Source organism: Gymnoscopelus microlampas (assembly GCF_963454915.1).
Source record: "Gymnoscopelus microlampas genome assembly, chromosome: 2".
Classification (NCBI taxonomy): domain Eukaryota; kingdom Metazoa; phylum Chordata; class Actinopteri; order Myctophiformes; family Myctophidae; genus Gymnoscopelus; species Gymnoscopelus microlampas.
Genome location: NC_139939.1, coordinates 59,620,434 through 59,642,051, shown reverse-complemented (window position 1 = coordinate 59,642,051; position 21,618 = coordinate 59,620,434). Strand labels below are relative to the sequence as shown.

Sequence of the window (21,618 nt, the reverse complement as noted above, 5' to 3'; positions counted from 1 at the left end):
GGACAGATGATACTTTGTTAAAGCAATAACACCCGAGAGAGAGTTTTTTTTTTAGGTCTTTCTGTCCGTTGAACTCATTCACTGGCACGGCTTTTGACGACTTTTTCGGTGTTTCCACTAGATGGCGCTCTTCGCTAACATATGAGTGACTATTTCATCCCCAGATGCACGCAGAACCAGGAAATCATGTGATCCCAGGATGTATTCCTCCATTCACTTCCTGCTTAACTCATTGAGTGCCAGGATTGCCAGAATTATTTCAGAATTGATTCTGAAAAGAGTTTTTTTCACAGAAAACAAAAAGTGCTTAGGAAGCGAGATACAGCCTTTTTCAGTTCTAAGTTAAACAAGGAGTGGATGGAGCTGCAAATCTTCAGATGATGATATCTTGGGTTCTGAACATGTTTTTCAAAAAAAAAATATATATATATATATATATTTATGCTAATTTTTCAAAAACACGTGAAACACGTTAATGGCACCCAGCGCCATAGCGGTAAAAACACGTGAAACACGTTAATGGCACTCAGTGAGTTAAGGTATGTGGGAAATCACATGTATCTCGCCTCCTGTGTTTTACTATGTATTTCTGACAAGACATTCTGTTTTCAACGGCCTATAACAAGCAAAGCACAGTGAAACCCTCAGTGATTAGCAACCATCAGGGGATCCATCGTACTGGAGATAAATATTCTGTGACTACTAGTCAGGTTCACTATGTAAAACAATATACTTTCGTTCAAAATTTGTGGAGATTAGCAAAACTATACATTTTTTTTATCTTCAGAACATGGGGAATCCAAAAATCAATGTTTGCATTTGCACAGACACCTGCATGTCCGCCATATTGGACGTTCAAAATGGCCGCCATAAAATATATAATTTGTACTACCTTGGCTTCTAGACGACATAGACAGTTAATTAAATATGCTAATCCTACGTTTTCTGGGCCAAGGAATCCAATAGAGACCTAAAGGATAGTGCACAGGGACTTGCAGCAGCGCCCCCTAGGGGATGGCCATGGAAATGCAGGTTGACTATGTTAGAAAATATACTTTTGTTACGAATTTTTGATTAGCAAAACTATAACACTTTTGGAATCTTCAGAGCATGGGGAATCCAAAAATCCTTGTTTGCATTTGCACATATACCTGCATGGCCGCCATATTGCATGTTCAATATGGACCACATAAAATATATACAACCATATACAACCAACCTTAATTAAATATGTTTTCCAGGTCAAGGAGTCCAATACAGACCTCAATGTAGTTCTCAGGATTATAGAAAAGCAAGAAAACAAATGTAAATGTAAAACATAGTGTTTATAGGTGTGTAGTATCAACACATTATTGACTTTACAGGTTTACAGGTGTAAGGAAATGGGTGGAAAAACCCTTTGTTTCTGTTGTTTTCAAAGAGAAGAAAAGAAAAGAAGAGGGGGGGGGTCAGGGAGAGCAAGGAGATCTAACAGTAATAGAACACATGTCAAGGATATAAAGTGGCGTAAACCAACAGATACAGTATGTACATGAGGTTAGACATAAGGCGAAAGGGCCTACTCTGTGTGGAGTTTGCATGTTCTCCCGTGTCTCATAGGGTAGTTAATACCCTCACAAAAACATGTAGTAATCCTGGTCACTATACTGCCTCCCCCTGGTCAGCCGGGGCGCCTGATGGAGGGGAAGGGAACTGGTGGGAATAACGTGTTCCTTCCACGCGCTACGTCCAACCAGGGAAACTCCCCCCTGTCAGGTGACAAGAAGGTCAGTTGGCTCTCATGCATTGAAGGAGGCATGAGCTCGGCCTTGGCCTCCCTAGGCTGGTGGGGGGAGTGTAGTGCCCAGGATCACTTAGCTAATTGGCACCGGGTGAAAAAGGGGTTACAGAATCGAGCGATAAAAATTAGGGGGAAAAAAGCCACAAGGTGCAAGGTGGTGACACTTTGGTAGGTCTACATTAGCAGCAGGTATGATATTAGACATTAAGGTGCAAAAACAGTATGAACGATTGAACTATATACATACAATATCTACTAGATCTATCATTCAGGAATATTCTTTTACAGCTCGTCATCACTGTCTGGGGTGTCATTTTCAGCATTACAGACAGTCCGTGTCGTTTTCGCAGTCACTTCCACACAAACAAAGTTCTGTGCAAGCAAAGTTGTGTCCCCTGCATGACCTTCTCTGGGTTGTCCAATGGGTTTTGCACTGACATCTGACCACTAACAGAAACTAACAGAGGAAGGCGACCTAACACAGGAGGTGAATGATGCATTGAACAACTTTGTATGATGTACTGCCCAAGGGGCATCCATATAACAAACATGCCTGACCTAAGGTGGTATCTGTTTTGCAAACATCTGGCATAAAGCAGCAAGTTGCCTCCTACCGTTGGTGCCCTTGAGGAGAACATTGAACGTGTGCATGATCAAAGTAGGGTGTGGTGCCAAGCCACTGTGACGTGGCAGAGTCTTTTTGACCCACTCAAACATGGAGCCATGGTGAGATACTACCTACTACCACAAAGGTTCCTCCTGCACCACAGGCCATTGTAGAGTTGGTCAGATGTCAGTGCAAAACCCATTGTACAACCCAGAGATGTTCATGCAGGAGACACAACTTGCACAGAACTTTGTTTGGAAGTGACTGCGAAAACGACGCAGACTGTAATGCTGAAAATTACCCTCCTAACAGTGATGAAGGGCCGTAAAAGAATGATAGATGATATTATTGTATATAGTTCAATCTTATAACTTGTCAATACTGTTTTTGCAAGTTAATGTGTAATCTCATGTACATACTGTATCTGTTGGTTTATGCCATTTGTATATCCTTGACATGTTTTCTATTACTGATAGATTGTTCTCCTTGCTCTCCCCGCCCTATTCTTTTCTTTTCTTCTCTTTGAAAACAACAGAAACAATGGAGTTTTTCACCCATTTCTTTACATCTGTAAACCTGTGGTGTAATAAAGTCAATGATGTGTTGATATTACACAAATATAAAGACTATATTTTCCATTTACATTTGTTTTCTTGCTTTTATATAATAACTACATTGAGGTCTTTATTGGACTCCTTGACCTGGAAACATATTTAACTAAGGTTGGTTGTCTAGAATCCAAGATAGCACAAATTAGGCTATATATTTTAGGTCGTCCATATTGAACAATATGGTGGGCCATGCAGGTATCTGTGCAAATGCAAACAAGGATTTTTGGATTCCTCATGCTCTGAAGATTCCAAAAGTGTATATTTTTCTAATCTAAACTTTTTAACGAAAATATATTTTTTAACATAGTAAACCTGAATTTCACTGGCCATCCCCTAGGTGGCGCTACTGCAAGTCCCTGTGCACAATCCTTTAGGTCTCTATTGGATTCCTTGACCCAGAAAACATTGGATTAGCATATTTAATTAACTTTCTATGTTGTTTAGAAGCCAAGATATCACAAATTATGTATTTTATGGTGGCCATTTTGAACGTCCAATATGGCGGACATGCAGGTGTCTGTGCAAATGCAAACATAGATTTTTGGATTCCCCATGTTCTGAAGATAAAAATAAAGTATTGTTTTGCTAATCTCCACAAATTTTGAACAAAAACACATAGTGAACCTGACTATACTTGAAAAGGTAAGAAAATCAAAAAAATGCTGGCAGTGGGTGATTCATTTAATTATTTATTCTGGCAGTGAAAGAGTTAACAGCTAATCTCCGGCACCGTTGGACCGATCGACGTGAAACTGTGTGCACACAAAGCCCCAGAACCTTCACATTGGCCTGTTATAGCGCCACCAGGAGGGCGATTTTTAGCAAAACACGTGTTTTGATATTGCTCGTACATATTTCGCCCAAACATCACGCAAATCAGTACACAGTGTCTCTATATAGTCATGTGATCGAGATGGATCTGTTTGATTTTTCATATTATTCCATTCTGATTGGCTAAGATTGGCTTCAAAAGTTTGCAGGAATGGTCGGTTTTGAACAAAATGCCTCAAATCATGCACGCAACGTCCGATCGCTGTGAAACTTTGCAAACACATTCCCACTATAGGCCAAGGAAGAAATGCCACCCTATGTTCAAATCAGCCTCCCCGGCACCGATCGGCGTGAAAGATCTACACGCACACTCCTTGGAGGCCAAGGAAGAACCTCTGCCCCAAACCTTTCAAATCGGCCTGTTATAGCGCCACCAGGAGGCCGAATGGGTTCCCCGATCGGTCTTGTCCAAATATGGATGTGCCCACGTAGGGTATGACGTCAGGCCCAGGCCCTTTTTAACCCTTGTCCGTACGGATAGTATGTCACAGTATGTATGCTCCGGGTTTCAGGTTGCGGTACTTGAGTCTCAAAAGAACGGCAGTGGTGTTAGTGGTGTTACTGGTTTGTATACTGGTGGTGTTGCCGTTTTGTCTACTGCTGGCCACACCCCCTGCGCCGGCAGCCACACTCCTCGAACCCCCAGCATGTCCTACTGAAACCTCTCCGCTGCTGGGGCCTCTGAGGGTGGATTTCAACCTGAGTTCCAACGTGAGTCTGGAGCAGACCGCCGAGGAGAACCCCGACGTCGAGCCGGGCGGTCGGCATCGACCCAAAGACCCCGTGTGCTCCCAGAGGGTGGCCGTGATCATTCCCTTCAGAGACAGGGAGCAGCACCTCAAACACTGGCTCCACTACCTCCACCCCGTGCTGCAGCGGCAGAAACGGAACTACGGCGTCTACGTGGTCCACCAGCACGGAAACGAGACGTTCAACAAGGCCAAGCTGATGAACATCGGTTACCTGGAGGCTCTGAAGGATCACGACTACGATTGCTTCGTGTTCAGCGACGTGGACATGATTCCCATGGACGCCCGGAACATATACGGCTGCTTCAGCCAGCCCAGGCACCTGGCCGGCGCCGTTGAGAAGTTTAACTTCCGGTTACCATACGCTACGTTCTTTGGAGGCATTACGTCGATGAGTAAAGACCAGTTCTTGAAAATCAACGGTTTCCCAAATAACTACTGGGGATGGGGAGGAGAGGACGACGACATCTACAACAGGGTCGTGTTCAGCAACATGTCCGTGTCTCGTCCCGACGGAGAGGTGGGCAGAACCAAGAACATCCCTCACGCCAGAGACCAACGCAACCAAGTCAACCCAGAGAGGTGCGTCCTCGCCGGACGCACCAGACAGACCATGAAGACGGACGGGATCGGCTCTCTGTCCTACGAGGTGGTGAGGACGACGAGAGAGCCGCTGTACACCAACGTCACCGTGGACGTCGGCAAGCGGCCACTGTGGACGCCACCGAGGACATCACTGTGGACATCACTGTGGACATCACTGTGGACGTCGGCAAGCGGTCGTACCCTCTGTACGTGACACCAACGTCACCGCGGTCGTACCGTACATAGCCTCGATCTCCAGGAGATATGAGATAAGACAGTGGTTCTCAAACTATTTCATGTCAAGGACCCCCAAAGTTACACTTATTACCCCGCGGACCCCCATTTGAAAAGATAAGCCAGGGACCCCCATAAGAGAAGATTTTTACGGCTCTAGCCATAATTTGTTTTATATCAAGGACCCCCCAGTTTGTCATGCATTAGGGCTACGGACCATCATTTAATGGCATTTCCATCCCGGGGACCCCAATTCATATTGTAAAATCAATGTTAATGTAACTCAGAGAGCGTACAAATGGAACCAAATGGACCCGTTAGGGTCCATTTGGTTCCATTTGTACGCTCTCAGAGTTACAGACCCACAAGGGTCCATTTGGTTCCTATACATCATTTAGCTGGGGACCCCCTGGAACCCCCTCAAGTACCCCTGGGGGTCCCCGGACCCCACTTTGAGAACCAACGCGATAAGATATAAGAGCCTGGACCAGCCTGTTGACGTTCGTGGAATAGGAAGTGTTTCATTTCCCCAACCAACCAACCAGAGTGCAGTGGGCGTCGCTCCAAATGTTGTGACGTCAGGGCTCTCAATGCTGCACATTGGGGGAGGAGGAGGAGGAGGGGCATGGGGGCGGGGCGGGGGCTGACGGACAGATCGGTGAACCGATGGCATCTCACGTAATTGTTCCTCTGGTGGATTTTGAACCCGCCCCTCTATGCCAGATATGAGACACGCAGGGGTAGGCAACTGAGATAAGCCTAGGGCCAATATCACTCCCAGACATTCCATCGCGGGCCGGGCCTCCCCGCGAACATGCACGCGCGCGCTTTTTCGGGTCTAATTCGGGTCTAACTCGGTCTAATTCGGGTCTAATTTGGGTCTAATTCGGTTCTGTTTGACCAATATAAATCAACATTTTTTCCGGTTTAAATATCAGCACAGGCGATTTTTCTGGTGATTTTTTTTTTCTTCTCCATTTTCCTCTAATCTAGCTATAAAATGTTATAAATCCTTTAAAATGCATTGTGTTTATGAGTGCATGATTTCAAAAGTGGGTTCAGGTTCTATGAAATAAGTATTTATAATTATTTTAACATTAATTTTTAATACTTTTTTTATAACACTTTTCAGTAAATCATTCATACTGTATCTTTACTAATATGTGACTGATGGCACCAACAATGTGAACATTAACATAATTAAACCGAATTAAAAAAAATATTTTTCAAAAAAAAAAAAAAAAATTTTTTTTTTTTTTTTTTCAAAATTATCTCACAGGCCAGATATTATTTCTGGGGGGCCAATTTCGGCCCGCGGGCCGCCTGTTGCCGACCCCTGCGCTAGGGCAGCCTATAGGTCAGAGGTCATACTGTACATGACACCAACGTCTCTATAGACAGAGACAAGAGGTCAGAGGTCATACTGTACACGGCACCAACAGAAAGAAATGGAAGGAAATGAAATGAATGAGTGGAAGAAGAAGAAGAAGAAGAAGAAGAAGAAGAAGAGCAGTGGAAGTGAATGTGAACAAAGGGAAAGAGAGCTGAGGTTGAGGCAATAGTTCTCAACCTTTTCAGGCCAGGACCCCCCAGAATAAATCATATTTGAGCTGGGGACTCCCCCCCCAAAAAAAATCACATTTGAACTGGGGACCCCCCACCCTGACAAGCACTTGGAATGTAGGAGTTGAGGCATTACATTTAGTGTGACTCGGTTCCACAGATAAATATTGTGAGAAATAGCAGATCTACAAGCTCACAACGCCTCGCAACTTTCAACATTTCTGCCCGTCTAGGCCCGATCCGAGGTTGGTCCAGACAGAGTCCAAAACCCATCATCGTCCAGCGATGGCCAGCGATCATTGCTGGCCTATTCACTCTGCACACACGTCAAGCGAAGTCCGGCCTCTCGGCTCCTCTCCTCTCCTCCCTCCCCACTTTTCTTTGCGGCCCCTAACCTCTAGTCACATCCTCCCAACCTCCCCAACCTCGGTCATGTGATAAAGAGGTCAGGCTTCCTCTATCTGGTTGCTTTGGCATCCTGCCAGATCAGGCTGAGGGTCTGATAGGCAAATCAGAGAATCAATCAAGCCGAGAGTCTGATCACTGATGGAGGTGGGGTAAGATGTCTAAAACATAGAGTGTGATCACTGATGGAGGTGGGGGGTAAGATGTCTAAAACATAGAGTGTGATCACTGATGGAGGTGGGGTGTAAGATGTCTAAAACATAGAGTGTGATCACTGATGGAGGTGGGGGGTAAGATGTCTAAAACATAGAGTGTGATCACTGATGGAGGTGAGGTAAGATGTCTAAAACATAGAGTCTGATCACTGATGGAGGTGAGGTAAGATGTCTAAAACATAGAGTGTGATCACTGATGGAGGTGAGGTAAGATGTCTAAAACATAGAGTGTGATCACTGATGGAGGTGGGGTAAGATGTCTAAAACATAGAGTGTGATCACTGATGGAGGTGAGGTAAGATGTCTAAAACATAGAGTGTGATCACTGATGGAGGTGGGGTAAGATGTCTAAAACATAGAGTGTGATCACTGATGGAGGTGGGGTAAGATGTCTAAAACATAGAGTGTGATCACTGATGGAGGTGAGGTAAGATGTCTAAAACATAGAGTCTGATCACTGATGGAGGTGGGGTAAGATGTCTAAAACATAGAGTGTGATCACTGATGGAGGTGGGGTAAGATGTCTAAAACATAGAGTGTGATCACTGATGGAGGTGGGGTAAGATGTCTAAAACATAGAGTGTGATCACTGATGGAGGTGAGGTAAGATGTCTAAAACATAGAGTGTGATCACTGATGGAGGTGGGGTAAGATGTCTAAAACATAGAGTGTGATCACTGATGGAGGTGAGGTAAGATGTCTAAAACATAGAGTCTGATCACTGATGGAGGTGAGGTAAGATGTCTAAAACATAGAGTCTGATCACTGATGGAGGTGGGGTAAGATGTCTAAAACATAGAGTGTGATCACTGATGGAGGTGAGGTAAGATGTCTAAAACATAGAGTCTGATCACTGATGGAGGTGAGGTAAGATGTCTAAAACATAGAGTCTGATCACTGATGGAGGTGAGGTAAGATGTCTAAAACATAGAGTCTGATCACTGATGGAGGTGGGGTAAGATGTCTAAAACATAGAGTCTGATCACTGATGGAGGTGGGGTAAGATGTCTAAAACATAGAGTGTGATCACTGATGGAGGTGGGGTAAGATGTCTAAAACATAGAGTGTGATCACTGATGGAGGTGGGGTAAGATGTCTAAAACATAGAGTCTGATCACTGATGGAGGTGAGGTAAGATGTCTAAAACATAGAGTGTGATCACTGATGGAGGTGGGGTAAGATGTCTAAAACATAGAGTCTGATCACTGATGGAGGTGGGGTAAGATGTCTAAAACATAGAGTGTGATCACTGATGGAGGTGGGGTAAGATGTCTAAAACATAGAGTCTGATCACTGATGGAGGTGGGGTAAGATGTCTAAAACATAGAGTGTGATCACTGATGGAGGTGAGGTAAGATGTCTAAAACATAGAGTGTGATCACTGATGGAGGTGAGGTAAGATGTCTAAAACATAGAGTGTGATCACTGATGGAGGTGAGGTAAGATGTCTAAAACATAGAGTGTGATCACTGATGGAGGTGGGGTAAGATGTCTAAAACATAGAGTGTGATCACTGATGGAGGTGAGGTAAGATGTCTAAAACATAGAGTGTGATCACTGATGGAGGTGGGGTAAGATGTCTAAAACATAGAGTGTGATCACTGATGGAGGTGGGGTAAGATGTCTAAAACATAGAGTGTGATCACTGATGGAGGTGGGGTAAGATGTCTAAAACATAGAGTGTGATCACTGATGGAGGTGAGGTAAGATGTCTAAAACATAGAGTGTGATCACTGATGGAGGTGGGGTAAGATGTCTAAAACATAGAGTGTGATCACTGATGGAGGTGAGGTAAGATGTCTAAAACATAGAGTGTGATCACTGATGGAGGTGGGGTAAGATGTCTAAAACATAGAGTGTGATCACTGATGGAGGTGGGGTAAGATGTCTAAAACATAGAGTGTGATCACTGATGGAGGTGAGGTAAGATGTCTAAAACATAGAGTGTGATCACTGATGGAGGTGAGGTAAGATGTCTAAAACATAGAGTGTGATCACTGATGGAGGTGAGGTAAGATGTCTAAAACATAGAGTGTGATCACTGATGGAGGTGAGGTAAGATGTCTAAAACATAGAGTGTGATCACTGATGGAGGTGAGGTAAGATGTCTAAAACATAGAGTGTGATCACTGATGGAGGTGGGGTAAGATGTCTAAAACATAGAGTGTGATCACTGATGGAGGTGAGGTAAGATGTCTAAAACATAGAGTGTGATCACTGATGGAGGTGGGGTAAGATGTCTAAAACATAGCCATAGCTCTGATCAACAGTCTGTGACGGGTCTTGGAGGCATGTGGAGTGATCCTGTGCATGCGAAGACCCCCCCCCCAAAATCAAGTGGGGATCCCCCATAGGGGGTCCCGACCCACAGGTTGAGAATGAGATTGGAATGATGAAAGAAAAACAAACATATAATCTACATATTTTCGCATAGTACCTGAGGTCAGATATAAAGGTGCGTGAGCATAGCAGCAGATGTATTGTATATGTTTATACTGTACGTGTCAGCAACAGAAACTAAGAAGTATGCGCAAAATGTCAGCGCGTGTCGACCGCATAATCCACATACTGTACGGTAAACTGACACTGGTATAATCCACATACTGTACGGTAAACTGACACTGGTATAATCCACATACTGTACGGTAAACTGACACTGGTATAATCCACATACTGTACGGTAAACTGACACTGGTATAATCCACTGGTAGCTCCATGAGGAAGAGCAGAACAAGTCCCAGTCACTTGTCCCTGGTATAACCCACAGGTATAGATAGGTCCAAGGAGGAGCAAAGGTCAGAGACCACCCTGAACACAGTCCCACAAAGCCGGATTGCAGCAAGGTGGATTCGAACCCATGGTGGTGGGCAGGGACTTTACCACTGCGCCACCCGAGCGCTAATCTATAAGGAGCATCGTAAGAGCGGAACCATCAATGCCAAGATTAACTATATGTATCGTCTCCGCCAGTGTGTGTGTGTGTGTGTGTGTGTGTGTGTGTGTGTGTGTGTGTGTGTGTGTGTGCGTGCGTGCGTGCGTGCGTGCGTGCGTGCGTGCGTGCGTGTGATGCTGTAACATATGTATATATATGTATGGGACAGCATCATTAAGGCACTCCGAGCAAATTACTGCACTTGGTAGAACAGGACTGATAGGCGACCATGAACGGTGACAACTCAACCACATTTGACTATGACACAGCTGCGATGACCCAAGACACGGGGAATGCGCTGGTGAGTGTGGTTTCCTGTTCAAAGAGAGCTTTCAAGTGCTATTCTGGTAGACTCATTGTGTGGCACGGTAACTATTGCCTGTGCCCTGATGAGTTAATCATTATGGCCTTAATACTGTTTACAGTAGTTCTGCCTAGGAAACGATGCGATCGTGTACACTTTGGGCTATTGCTATTTCTGGGGTGTTGTCTGACAATCCTCAGAATGATAATGTGTGAACGATCGCACGGTCTGGGGCTTATTTGGGTTGGTATGGGAAGTCTAGACACCCATCTTAAATGGTGGACACCAACTTTGTATGTCATAGCCCTGTGCATGCTGGTGGGACAAATGGTGCATGTATTTTTCCATTGTGTTGCCTGGCTGCTGGCTATGATGGTGGGCGAGGCTCTGCTTATGGATGCACTACTGGCTTACCTAGCCGTGCTGGTGTTATCTCTAAGACCGGGGCCTCGTAAGAGGGAAATGGTGCGGGCCACTGTCGTATATTGGTTAATAACAGCACTAATGATATCACTCAAGATTCTGAGCCTTTTTGATCTGATTTCTGCTCTTATCCCCCTGCTAACAGAGGGCTTAGTTTTAGCCTTTTTAAAAGGGAGGCAGACCAGAGTCGGAAAGGTGATCATGTGCAGCCATGACAGGATTGTGGCCCGTGACCAAGCTCATGGATAAGAAAATAAATAAATAATAATAATAATAAAACAAAACAAAACAAAAAAATAATAATAATAATAATAATTGGTAAAACATTATACGATAATAGAATAAAATAGATTATCATTTGTTTCATGTTACAGGGTCCAGCAGTTCGGGAGTTAAATCTTTTGACTCCGGACTCAGACTCAGTCAGTTGGGTCGTGTCAACTCCAGAACCCGAGATGGCACATGAGGAGGACCGGGTGGATCTGTACGCCCTGGGGGAGGACATGTTTGACCTATTTGGACCCAGGAGCACAGATCCACCGGGGGAGGGCATTGCTGAGCCGTCACTTCCCCTTGTGGTCCTGGCCTCACGTACCACCAGATCTGATGAGGCGGGTCCCACGGTAGCTAATGGGCCTGCTCAAGTTCTGGGGGAGGCCAGAGAGAGTCTGCGAGTGGTGCCTGTGGGTAGGAGCTCTATCCAAGGCCCAAACCCAATTCCAAACCCAATTCCAAACCCAAGTCCAAACTCAATTCCAAACCCAAGTCCAAACTCAGGTCCAAACCCCAGTCCAAACCCCAGTCCTAACCCGAATCCTGGCCAACATTCAATTGGGGAAAATATTGTAAGCAGGAGGACCCGAATTCCGGTCCCGGCTAAACCCATGATTTTATATACCCCTGATGGGGGTTCCCTTTCCGAAAGTCAGTTGAAGGAGGGCCCGCGGGTATGGCTGAAAGCAGCTTGGGGGAGTGTAGGTGAAATTCCCCGAGGGTCTGTGATGTTCCATCCCAAGGGTCATGAGTTAGGTGAATGGATAGCAGGCTCCACCTTGTGGGCCCAACATTCATACGAACCCCGCTTTCGGGATGATGGTGAGTGGGACATGCCACAGGGAGCTGCACCTGTCACTGCCATGATTTATGACCATCCAGAAGGGCCCTGGTGCATGCTGTGGCGTACTCCCCAGGATAAGGAAGCTGAGATGATGTGCTTGGTGGCCCTGACTCCTCGCCTGGACACCCAGTTCCATGTGAGGAAGCTTTGGGGAGTTACCTTCCTGGGGCATCCAGAGGGGCCTGACTACAACGTGGAGAGGTCCAGGGACGGGGCCGAGGTTCAGCCAAGGCCAAGAGAGGGTGACATGGTAGGGCTAAGATATGGCCTTGTCAATCCGCGGCCTTTGTTGACCCCGCGGCAGCTGGGTGACCTTGCCAACCAACACGCTCTGATGAGGAAGAGGAACAAGCGCGGGGGGCGTCAACGTAGGCGTTGGAGCACCAATCAACTCACTGTTGCTGTGGACACCAACTCTGCTCCTTGATACCAGCCGTCACACCACAGCCACAACTTCCTCTTTCGCAATGACTTGCTAAAAACTATACTTTTGCTCACGTGACCTAAATGGCTATGGCAACAGCTGAAATGTGTTAACTGCTAGAGGGAAAAACCATATTAGGTTTTTCCTATTGAAATAATCTAACCAGCACCATATAAGGTTCAGCTACTGAAATGATCTAATCCGGAGGGAGGCGATCCCTTATTTGGTGTGTGGGATGGAGCCAGAATTGTATAAATACTGCTGTATATCTCTGTTCTGGGGGGGTTTGGTAGAGAAGCTTTTGTGAGGTGTCACTTGTTTGTGCCTTTTACGGGGCGACGGACATAGCCTTGCGCGGAACTTCTCCCATTTTTAGCTCTCTCTGATTAGTTCCTTTTGGCGGCCACACTGCAACGAGGTTGCGGGGAGCGATAGTGAATTCTGCTGTATTCAACTGGGACCTTGGCATTGCCCATAATCTGGTTGAATAAACAGAGAATTTTGTCAGCTCCTAGCATTACCGATTGCTTGGACGCCTAATCTTAGGTAGCCTTTAGTTCGCAGGAATTGAGGAATATTATCCAGATTTAACATTCAAACAAGAATTCATGGCATTGCCCGTATCTTGGTTGAATTAAGTTGAATTTGGGGATATTTTTCTGCCTGTGCCAGGCACCTTAGATTTAGGAAATGAGGAGATAGAGCTTAGGGGTCTGTTGTCTGTCTTATCAGAAATTCTGCCTTTTCATACATATATTTGTATTATTGCTAAAAGCCTGTATTAGCTTGAGTGTTAAATAAAAACCCTTTTCTATGAGAGAAGTTTTAAGAGGATTTCTTCATACGAGCCGTTTGATCTTATCAGCGGACACTTGGGTGAGTGAGAAAATATGCAACAGAAGCCACTATAAATAGAAATAGGCATTTCAGAGTGTGTTTCCAGTGCTGAGAGGTAAATAGTTTCACAGCTACAATTGGTCTGAGAACTTCTCGGCGCGGGGCACGCGCTATCTGGGGTGCAACGGCACTGCTGTACTTATGGGGTTTAAATTCATAGGGTTTATAGGTTTTGCTGAAACTAACGAGGGTAGTAGAAATTAGGAGTGTTTCAATTTCTTCTATTTTCGTCAGGCCATAACATGGCGCCCGAACAGGGACATGAGATAGACTGCTCATGTTAAAACTGAACGCTGGAATTAGATTATTAGACATCAGAGAGACAGCTGATGTCAACATTTAATTTTGTCTAAAATATAGAGGATACTAATATTTAGTGTTAGACATTTGGAGAGACCGCCAAATGCTATAACAGTTGAGGCTCATAGTCTAGAGACTCGAGTCTAGTTGAACAAGTGATTCTAGTTCAAAGATCTTTTCCGTGAAATTTCGTTTTAGTTAGATGTGGAACGCCCACACGCTTCACATCTATTAAGTTAACATTTCACAACTTCTCCCGTGAGGTTTTCCTATGCTCACGTAAATAAAGTAATCCCGATTCGCAAGAAATCTCTCTGTTTTCTGTGCTGTAACCGTAAGAGATCCACAGAGAGCACTCGTAAAAGCGGGGCAAAAAGCGCTATTGCCAGTTTCAACCGTGAAGGACGAGGATAGAGAAACCGGATTCAAATAGGATAGAAACCTGTCTAAAATGATTGTCGCCAAAGATATAGATATTTGATTATAATTTCAAAAGAAAATGTAATTATTATTTTATCAAATAAAATATTTTTGATCGAAAGGTTTTGTTTTGCCCAATTCTAATTACAAAAAGTTTGGATTTTACAAATAAAAATAAATCTACCAAAATCTCTCTGATTAGTTCCTTTTGGCGGCCACACTGCAACGAGGTTGCGGGGAGCGATAGTGGATTCTGCTGTATTCGACTGGGACCTTGGCATTGCCCATAATCTGGTTGAATAAACAGAGAATTTTGTCAGCTCCTAGCATTACCGATTGCTTGGTCGCCTAATCTTAGGTAGCCTTTAGTTCGCAGGAATTGAGGAATATTATCCAGATTTAACATTCAAACAAGAATTCATGGCATTGCCCGTATCTTGGTTGAATTAAGTTGAATTTGGGGATATTTTTCTGCCTGGGCCAGGCACCTTAGATTTAGGACGAGGAGATAGAGGTAAAAATTTATAAAAAAAAAAAAAAAAAAAAAAAAAAAAAATTGATTGATTGCTCATATTTGGATAAAAACTAAGTCACCCATCATATATGGCTGATCTTGTCCCAGCCCCGGATGACTCCTTTACTGGAGTTTCTGAGGGCGCCCAGTCAGTTTTTCAAGATCACGAGGGCTTCCAGGAAGACGCCGTGATTGTTGAGGACCTTGCTGAGGCAGAGGTTGACGAGAACTGGCCAGGCGGTCATATTCATAATGACCCGCCGGCATATGATGAGGTACCCATCGAAATTATGGATGAAGGTCCCTCGTGGTATGTGAACCAGTGCATCTATCCCACTGCCCCTGGTCCTCCCGCTGAGGGTCTGTACCCCAGAGCGGTGAGTCTACAGGCTCTGGGGCTGGGAGAACATAGTTTGCCGGTTCCCGGGGACACATCCCTATTGAATAATATAAGCGTAAGCAGAGATAGATTAGAACAACACACACCTGTTGACCGTCTCTCTAACCTGGTTAACCCCGCTAACCTGCAATTGTCCAATGGTGGGGGGATGGCGCTAGCCATAAAAAAAGCGGCTGGACCCAATTATCAGAAACAATGCATTGATTTGGTTCAAAAATATACCCATGAAGCCCTTGGCGGGTTGTTAAATAATGAGGTGTACTGGACAGGAGCCTATCTGCTCGCTGACCGATATGGGGCTATTGCCAACCTGGTTGTTCCATTCCGTGAAGGACAATACACTCCAGGCCAGTGTGAGCGGGTGTTGTATGGTACGTACACATCATTATTCCGGGCTTGTCGAGTAAAAAATACTTCGGAAGGGAGAACTACACCAGTGGTGATGACTCTAGTCGGGTGCGGAACATATGGCTATGACCTCAGCGCCTCTTGTCGTGCTTTGTGTCGTGCTTATGTGGACGCCGGGAGCACATTTGCCGTAACGGTCTTAACACCGGACGAGACAACTTGGATAGGTCTGACTGTTATCCTCAACCATGCCAGGGCTGGCCTCTTAGATATAGTCCCCAGGCCACGATCTGAAAATCCTTGTCCGGTCCGCCCAAATGAGGAACCCACTCGTGCGCATGATAGGCAGGCAAATGACGGCAGTGGCTCTTATGAACAGCTCTTTCGACCTGTCCAGCCCGCCCCATGCTCTGCCCCGGTGGAACGCCGTGACCGCATAGCTAGGATTGAGCAGGAACGGCAGGTCCACCGGATGCGCGCTGAGGCCCAACGGGTTCACAATGAAAATAGGTCCCACTGTTATGAGCTGAGCAGGCACCGTGATCCAATAATTGTAGCGCTTCCGCCTAAGGGCTTGGGTTCTCAAAAGGATATTTATGTTCCGGGGACCAGATTAGTTGGTCTCCAGGGACGAGTAGAGGCTGTTCCTGGACCTTTGATCACGTGCCATGGTGCAGACCTTCGGGAATGCCCTGCACATGAGGCGGAGGTACGGAGACACGGCGGTCCCAGTCTTATCCAAGCCCGTAGAAAAGCCATGAGGGGCAGAGTTCTGTGTGATGGACAACGGTTAGAGACCATACCAGGTGATCTCACCGATTTTTCACGTATTGTGCATCTGTGCTTGTCCTCCAGAACTATGTCTGACACTGACCCACCGATATCTGAGTTGGCTGAAAGACTTAAGACAGCTGTGAAACGTGAAGCTTTAAGTTTGACTTCAAATGGGGAACAAACTTTGGTGCTAAGGGCGCGTTTCCAAAATCAGCGCTATCAGGGGTTGTCCCTCAAATACATGCTCAAGGCAGTTGCATTAGCGCTGCATGACATGCCTAATTTGGGAGAAGACACCAATCTGATAGTACTGGTTGATAAGGGCAGGGCGGAGGACCAGCTCCTAAGGGCATTAAAAGCCATTCAAACCAATGGCTCGCCCGAGGAGAGGGAGCCTAGCCCGCGCCCGGGAAAACGCGAAGCCCGGAAGCCTAGAGATCGGAGAGAGGTGAGGAGGGCATCGACCCCTCATCCCTCGCCAGAATCCAGATCTCGGCGCCAGAGGCCAGCACCAGATCCCGTTGTGGAACGCTGTCTTAGGTTTGACGATCATTCTCCCGTGCGAGGTGAGGTAGAAGGAGAACATAATTCTCCTCCCCCCATCGCTCTGGTAAAGAGAATGACAGCCGCTGGCCAAAATGTCAGATCCCAACCTCAGAACATTAGAATGGTGGATGTCAAGCGTCTCCCTTTTGAGGCGGGAGCAACAAAATATACCACGGACACAGGTCTCAGCTGGTCCCCTCATGTTATTGGAGCAACCCAGAAACCAGACTGGGAACACCCTAGAGAGGGCCAAGATCAACTCATTGCGGACTGGTACCCGGTCACCCCAAGAGAAGCTTACGATATTGAGTCCGCGCCTACGGCGCAGGCGATCCTGAGTTTGCCCCGTGTGCCAGCTCCTTGGAAGGGAGCCTATATGACTGCGGGTTATGACCTGTTGAGGGAAAGGGCTGTTGAGCGTGATCGAGCGGTAAGGAGAGTGGCGGGGTTTGCACCGGGATTGATGGATGGGACTGGCCACCTCATTCGGGATCCTAGTCCAAACCTTGGTACTCCCCTGAGGTCTTCAACTCCAAGGACCCGCATGGATGTGATGGAGGCTAGAAATCAACCTAGCCCGTCCGGTCCGGTGGGTTTGGAGTCTAGATCCCCTTACATGCTACGATCGACGCCGACGGTTTTCCCTCGAGTGCCCGAGCACCTAAATTCGGCCATGGGGACAATTCACCTTACTGATTTTAGAGAGCTGGAAGCATATCTGCCCATTAGAAGTCCTGATGAAACCATTACAGATTATGTCAGCAGGTGTGCTACAAAATTGCCGAGAAAAATGCTTGACACTCAGGTTGCAGCAGCCTACTTTAACATCAAACTAGACGCAGCCATTCCTGAGGGATTCACCCCATGGAGTGTCTTGAGTCTATGGGCAGCAGCCCCGGGTGAAAATCGCGCAGAATTGGTAAGAAATGAAATCGTTAACAAAATAAGGAAGGAACATATGCCACTGTCACAAGCCATGGCCCTAATGGAGCAGGAGTGCCCGGGGGACATCATGACGCAGGAACAACTCCTGTTGTCCATTTCCGGTGGGTTGCCTTTAGCGGCTAGCTGGAACCAGATGAATCCCCTAGAGAGGCAAAATGCTACCCTAAACTATGACCGCCTTAGCCAAATCCTTGCAAGAAAAAAACAGGCAGAGCGCAGTGAAGTCCAGAAACCTCGGGAACAAGAAATAAAGCAGTCAATAGCACCCCCTGAGCTAGAGAGGGAGGAAGGCGAGGTTAAAAATAAACCCAGCCGCCCCCAGACTCGCTCACAGACGGGAAACGCCAAAGGCCCCTTCGGGGGCCAAAAACAGCCCAAACAGGGGAAGATGGAGGGCCAACAGAGGCCCCCGCCCCCTCAAAAAGAGAAAGCCGATCCATACCCTTTCATAAACAAAGAGGAATACAGCCTGTTAGGACCGGAGCAGAGACAGGAGATGTACCAAAAACAACAAGAGTGGAAGCAGAGAAACCAGAGTCAGAAGCAAAAGTAGAACGGCCAATATTAACCCTATTAGCAAACAAAACCATTGAGCAGGACGGGGAGTTGAAGGCAATACTAGGGGGTGAGCAATATGTTGTTGATACGGGGGCCGATATAACGGGACATGTGGAGGGAACTCCAAGTGGGGAAACTCGGTTAACACAGTTGGCCTCAGGAGCCTTGGTTGCTTTACCAGTGACGGAAAAACACGGGGTGGAGGGTCTAGAGACTCATACACCCCTATTGGCTATAAAAGATTTGAACAAAGCCGAGGACGCTTTTCCTCAGTGGAAACTGGTGGAGAGGCCCCAGGAGGTGAACCCTGCCAAAATTAATTGGATGAGACCGGTTGACATTTCTGCACTTATGGATAAGGCCATTAACAATTCCCAAATTGAGGACAAACAGAGGTTGAGAGAAATTCTGGGCAAGGGTCAATATTCCGCATTCAAAAACGATTGTGGGCAATTGGATGCGAGCTTTACATGCAATATAGTTGGAACTATTCCACCGCGTCAGTCTCAGCATCCGGTACACCCAGGTTGTGTGAAGGAGCTGACTGAGACAATAAAGGAGCTATTGGCTTTGGGGATAATCAGAGAAATTGTAAACCCCCCGACAAATCTTCCGATTTTAGGGATCGCGAAGGGGGACGGCTCCTGGAGATTAGTGCATAACTTGGTGGAATTAAATTTACGTTCCCATGTTGACGCTCGCACCATGTTCAATGTAGCTAAGACCAGTAGGACCTTGCCCAACAAAAAGTTCAAAACCTCACTTGATTTGGCAAATGCCTTCTGGTCAGTTCCATTGTCACCGGACTCACAGCCCAAAACATCCTTCACTTGGAGGGGGACTGATGGGCTGACGCGATCATATTGTTGGCAGGTTTTACCTATGGGTTTTTCATCGGCTCCAAATATATGCCAGTCCGCAATGGAAAGGATCCTTCAGGGGCTTCCCGTAATCTGCTATGTAGACGACATATACTGGACCTCCGACACAGAATTAGAGCACCTATCGGTCCTCGAGGAAGTCTTATTAAGACTTGCTCAAGCAGGATTGAAAGTGAGCTTGAAAAAGTGCGAGATTGGTCAGTATAAACAAAAATTTCTTGGTTTTGATATCACCCCGGAAGGTAAGGCTGTCCCCAGAGAATATTTAGATGGTATTGCCACCAGCTCGGTCCCGGGAACTCTAGGGGAGTTAGCGTCCTTTTTAGGCAAAGGGGAATATGTTTCTAATCACACTCCTGGGTATGCACTCTGTTCTGCTCCACTACATAAATGGAAAGGTCGATTCCTAAAAAAGGGGTGTACTGAGGCTTTCTCTATGCCCACTGAAATGGTGGAAGCCTGGCACGAGTTGAAAAGGGTGGTGCTGACTGCTAGGCCTCTGGAAAAAAGAGAACCAGAGAAGAATCTTGAGGTTTACGTCTGGTCGGGCGAGTTAGGAGGTACTTTAGAGCTAAGGAATGAAAGCTCGGACAAACCGTGCTTGTTCTTGTCAAAAGCCTATTCGGACACCGAGCTCAAGTATGGCGAGGAAGAGAGGGCGTTAGCACTCCTTTTTCCCCACCTCCCCGCTTTTAAGATCATGTGTATGGGCCAGAAAATAATAATACGCTCGCCTTACCCGTCCCTGTCCCTGCTGACAAAGGAGACGTTGGTTGGAGCGAAGGCGATGGGCTGTAGGTGGTCTAAATGGTCCATGATGATGCATGACCCAGACATTGCATTTGTACAGTATGGCACACGTCCCCCAAAAGTGACAACTAGGAAACCAAAACTTAGGCAACCCACCACACACACATTGTTCACAGACGGGAGCAAGCGTGTTGAGGATGGCGAGTATTCAAAATGGGCATTTATCCTGAAACGGGGAAATAAGGTGGTAAGGTCCCGTTCAGGTTACATAAATGGTTCGGCCCAGGCGTCGGAGGTGTGTTCGATTCTGGAAGGAATTATTGCGGCAAACAAAACCAAATGCAAAGCCTTGATGATAGTTACAGACAGTGACTATTGTTTCAAAGGTGGAAATGAGGAGCTAGATGTATGGGATGGTCGAGGTTACACTAATGTCAAGGGTCAGGAGTTGGCTCATGGCAATCTTTGGCGACTCATTTTCCAAAATTCAGCCAACCTTTATACAGAATATGTAAAGGTAGAGGCCCATACTGAGGATGACACGTACACCGCGAATGGCAACCGTGAGGTAGATGCGTTAGCTCAGGATCGGTCTGACAGGTTTAAGATACAGCATTTTGCTGTTTTGACTCCTGCCGAGTGGCAGGAGGACGGAGGGATCATAGCGGTCCCTGAGAGTGAGGAATGGAATCTCCTTACTAAGATCCACACAGGACTAGGGCATGTGGGTGCCCGACGTGTAAAGATATTTCTGGATGAGAATAATATCAGAACAAAGTCTCCCGTTAAAACGGTCCAAAAGATCAGAAAGGCTTGCGAGAGGTGCGCAGCTGCGGGAGGTTTTAAGAAAACCCGGACGGTAGACCGGGCTATTGTTTGCGAAGAAATAGGTAAACATTTCAGTGCAGATATAGCCGGACCATTGTGCGAGAGAACTAAGGCAGGTAACAGGTATTTTCTGGTAACGGCAGACAACGGATCTAGTTGGAAAAAGGTGTGGCCATTGAGGGCTGCAACCGGTAAGTCCATAGCTAGGGCTCTGTCCGACTGGTTGATTGAATGTCCGGACGCGGAATCCCTACGCATGGATAATGCATCCCATTTCAAAAATAAAGATGTCCTGACATTATTAGAAACTGCAGCCGTTCAGACGGTGTGGTCCTTACCATATATCGCCAGTACCAATGGCTGTGCTGAACGGGCTGTGGGGATGGCTAAGTCGTGGATATTGCGTAATGCACAATCCGACTGGGACACCCCTAGTAATTTGGTCCTTTTGCATGCCCATCTTAGGTTGCCAAAGCTCAACCCACCGAAACCTGGGCTGACCGCACCGGTTCCTCTTCCTTTCACAGTGGGGGATGTGGTGTGGGTTGGTCGCAGGCGGATAACTCCTGATCAAGGCGCAGTTGCCGAGCATTGTGAAGGTAAGGACGTGGTAGCGTACATCACAGATACCAATTTGGTTATTCTAGAAAAATTGGGACCCGTCCACCCTTCACAAA

General features: G+C 46.4%; 2 protein-coding genes across 2 annotated transcripts in view; one reads left to right on the top strand and one right to left on the bottom strand.

Moving 5' to 3' along the window:
• The window catches only part of LOC311056069 (voltage-dependent T-type calcium channel subunit alpha-1H-like), a gene marked incomplete at its 3' end in the record, with an annotated part of 190,479 nt that overhangs the window by 84,196 nt on the left and 84,665 nt on the right, over positions 1-21,618 (bottom strand). The gene's annotated exons all lie outside the window — the stretch shown is intronic.
• Positions 4,322-5,377, top strand: LOC311033690 (beta-1,4-galactosyltransferase 1-like; the record flags this gene model as incomplete). The annotated part of the gene is made up of 1 exon (XM_084041299.1): positions 4,322-5,377. One exon carries the CDS (start codon positions 4,322-4,324, stop codon positions 5,375-5,377), a length of 1,056 nt encoding a protein of 351 aa, XP_083897425.1.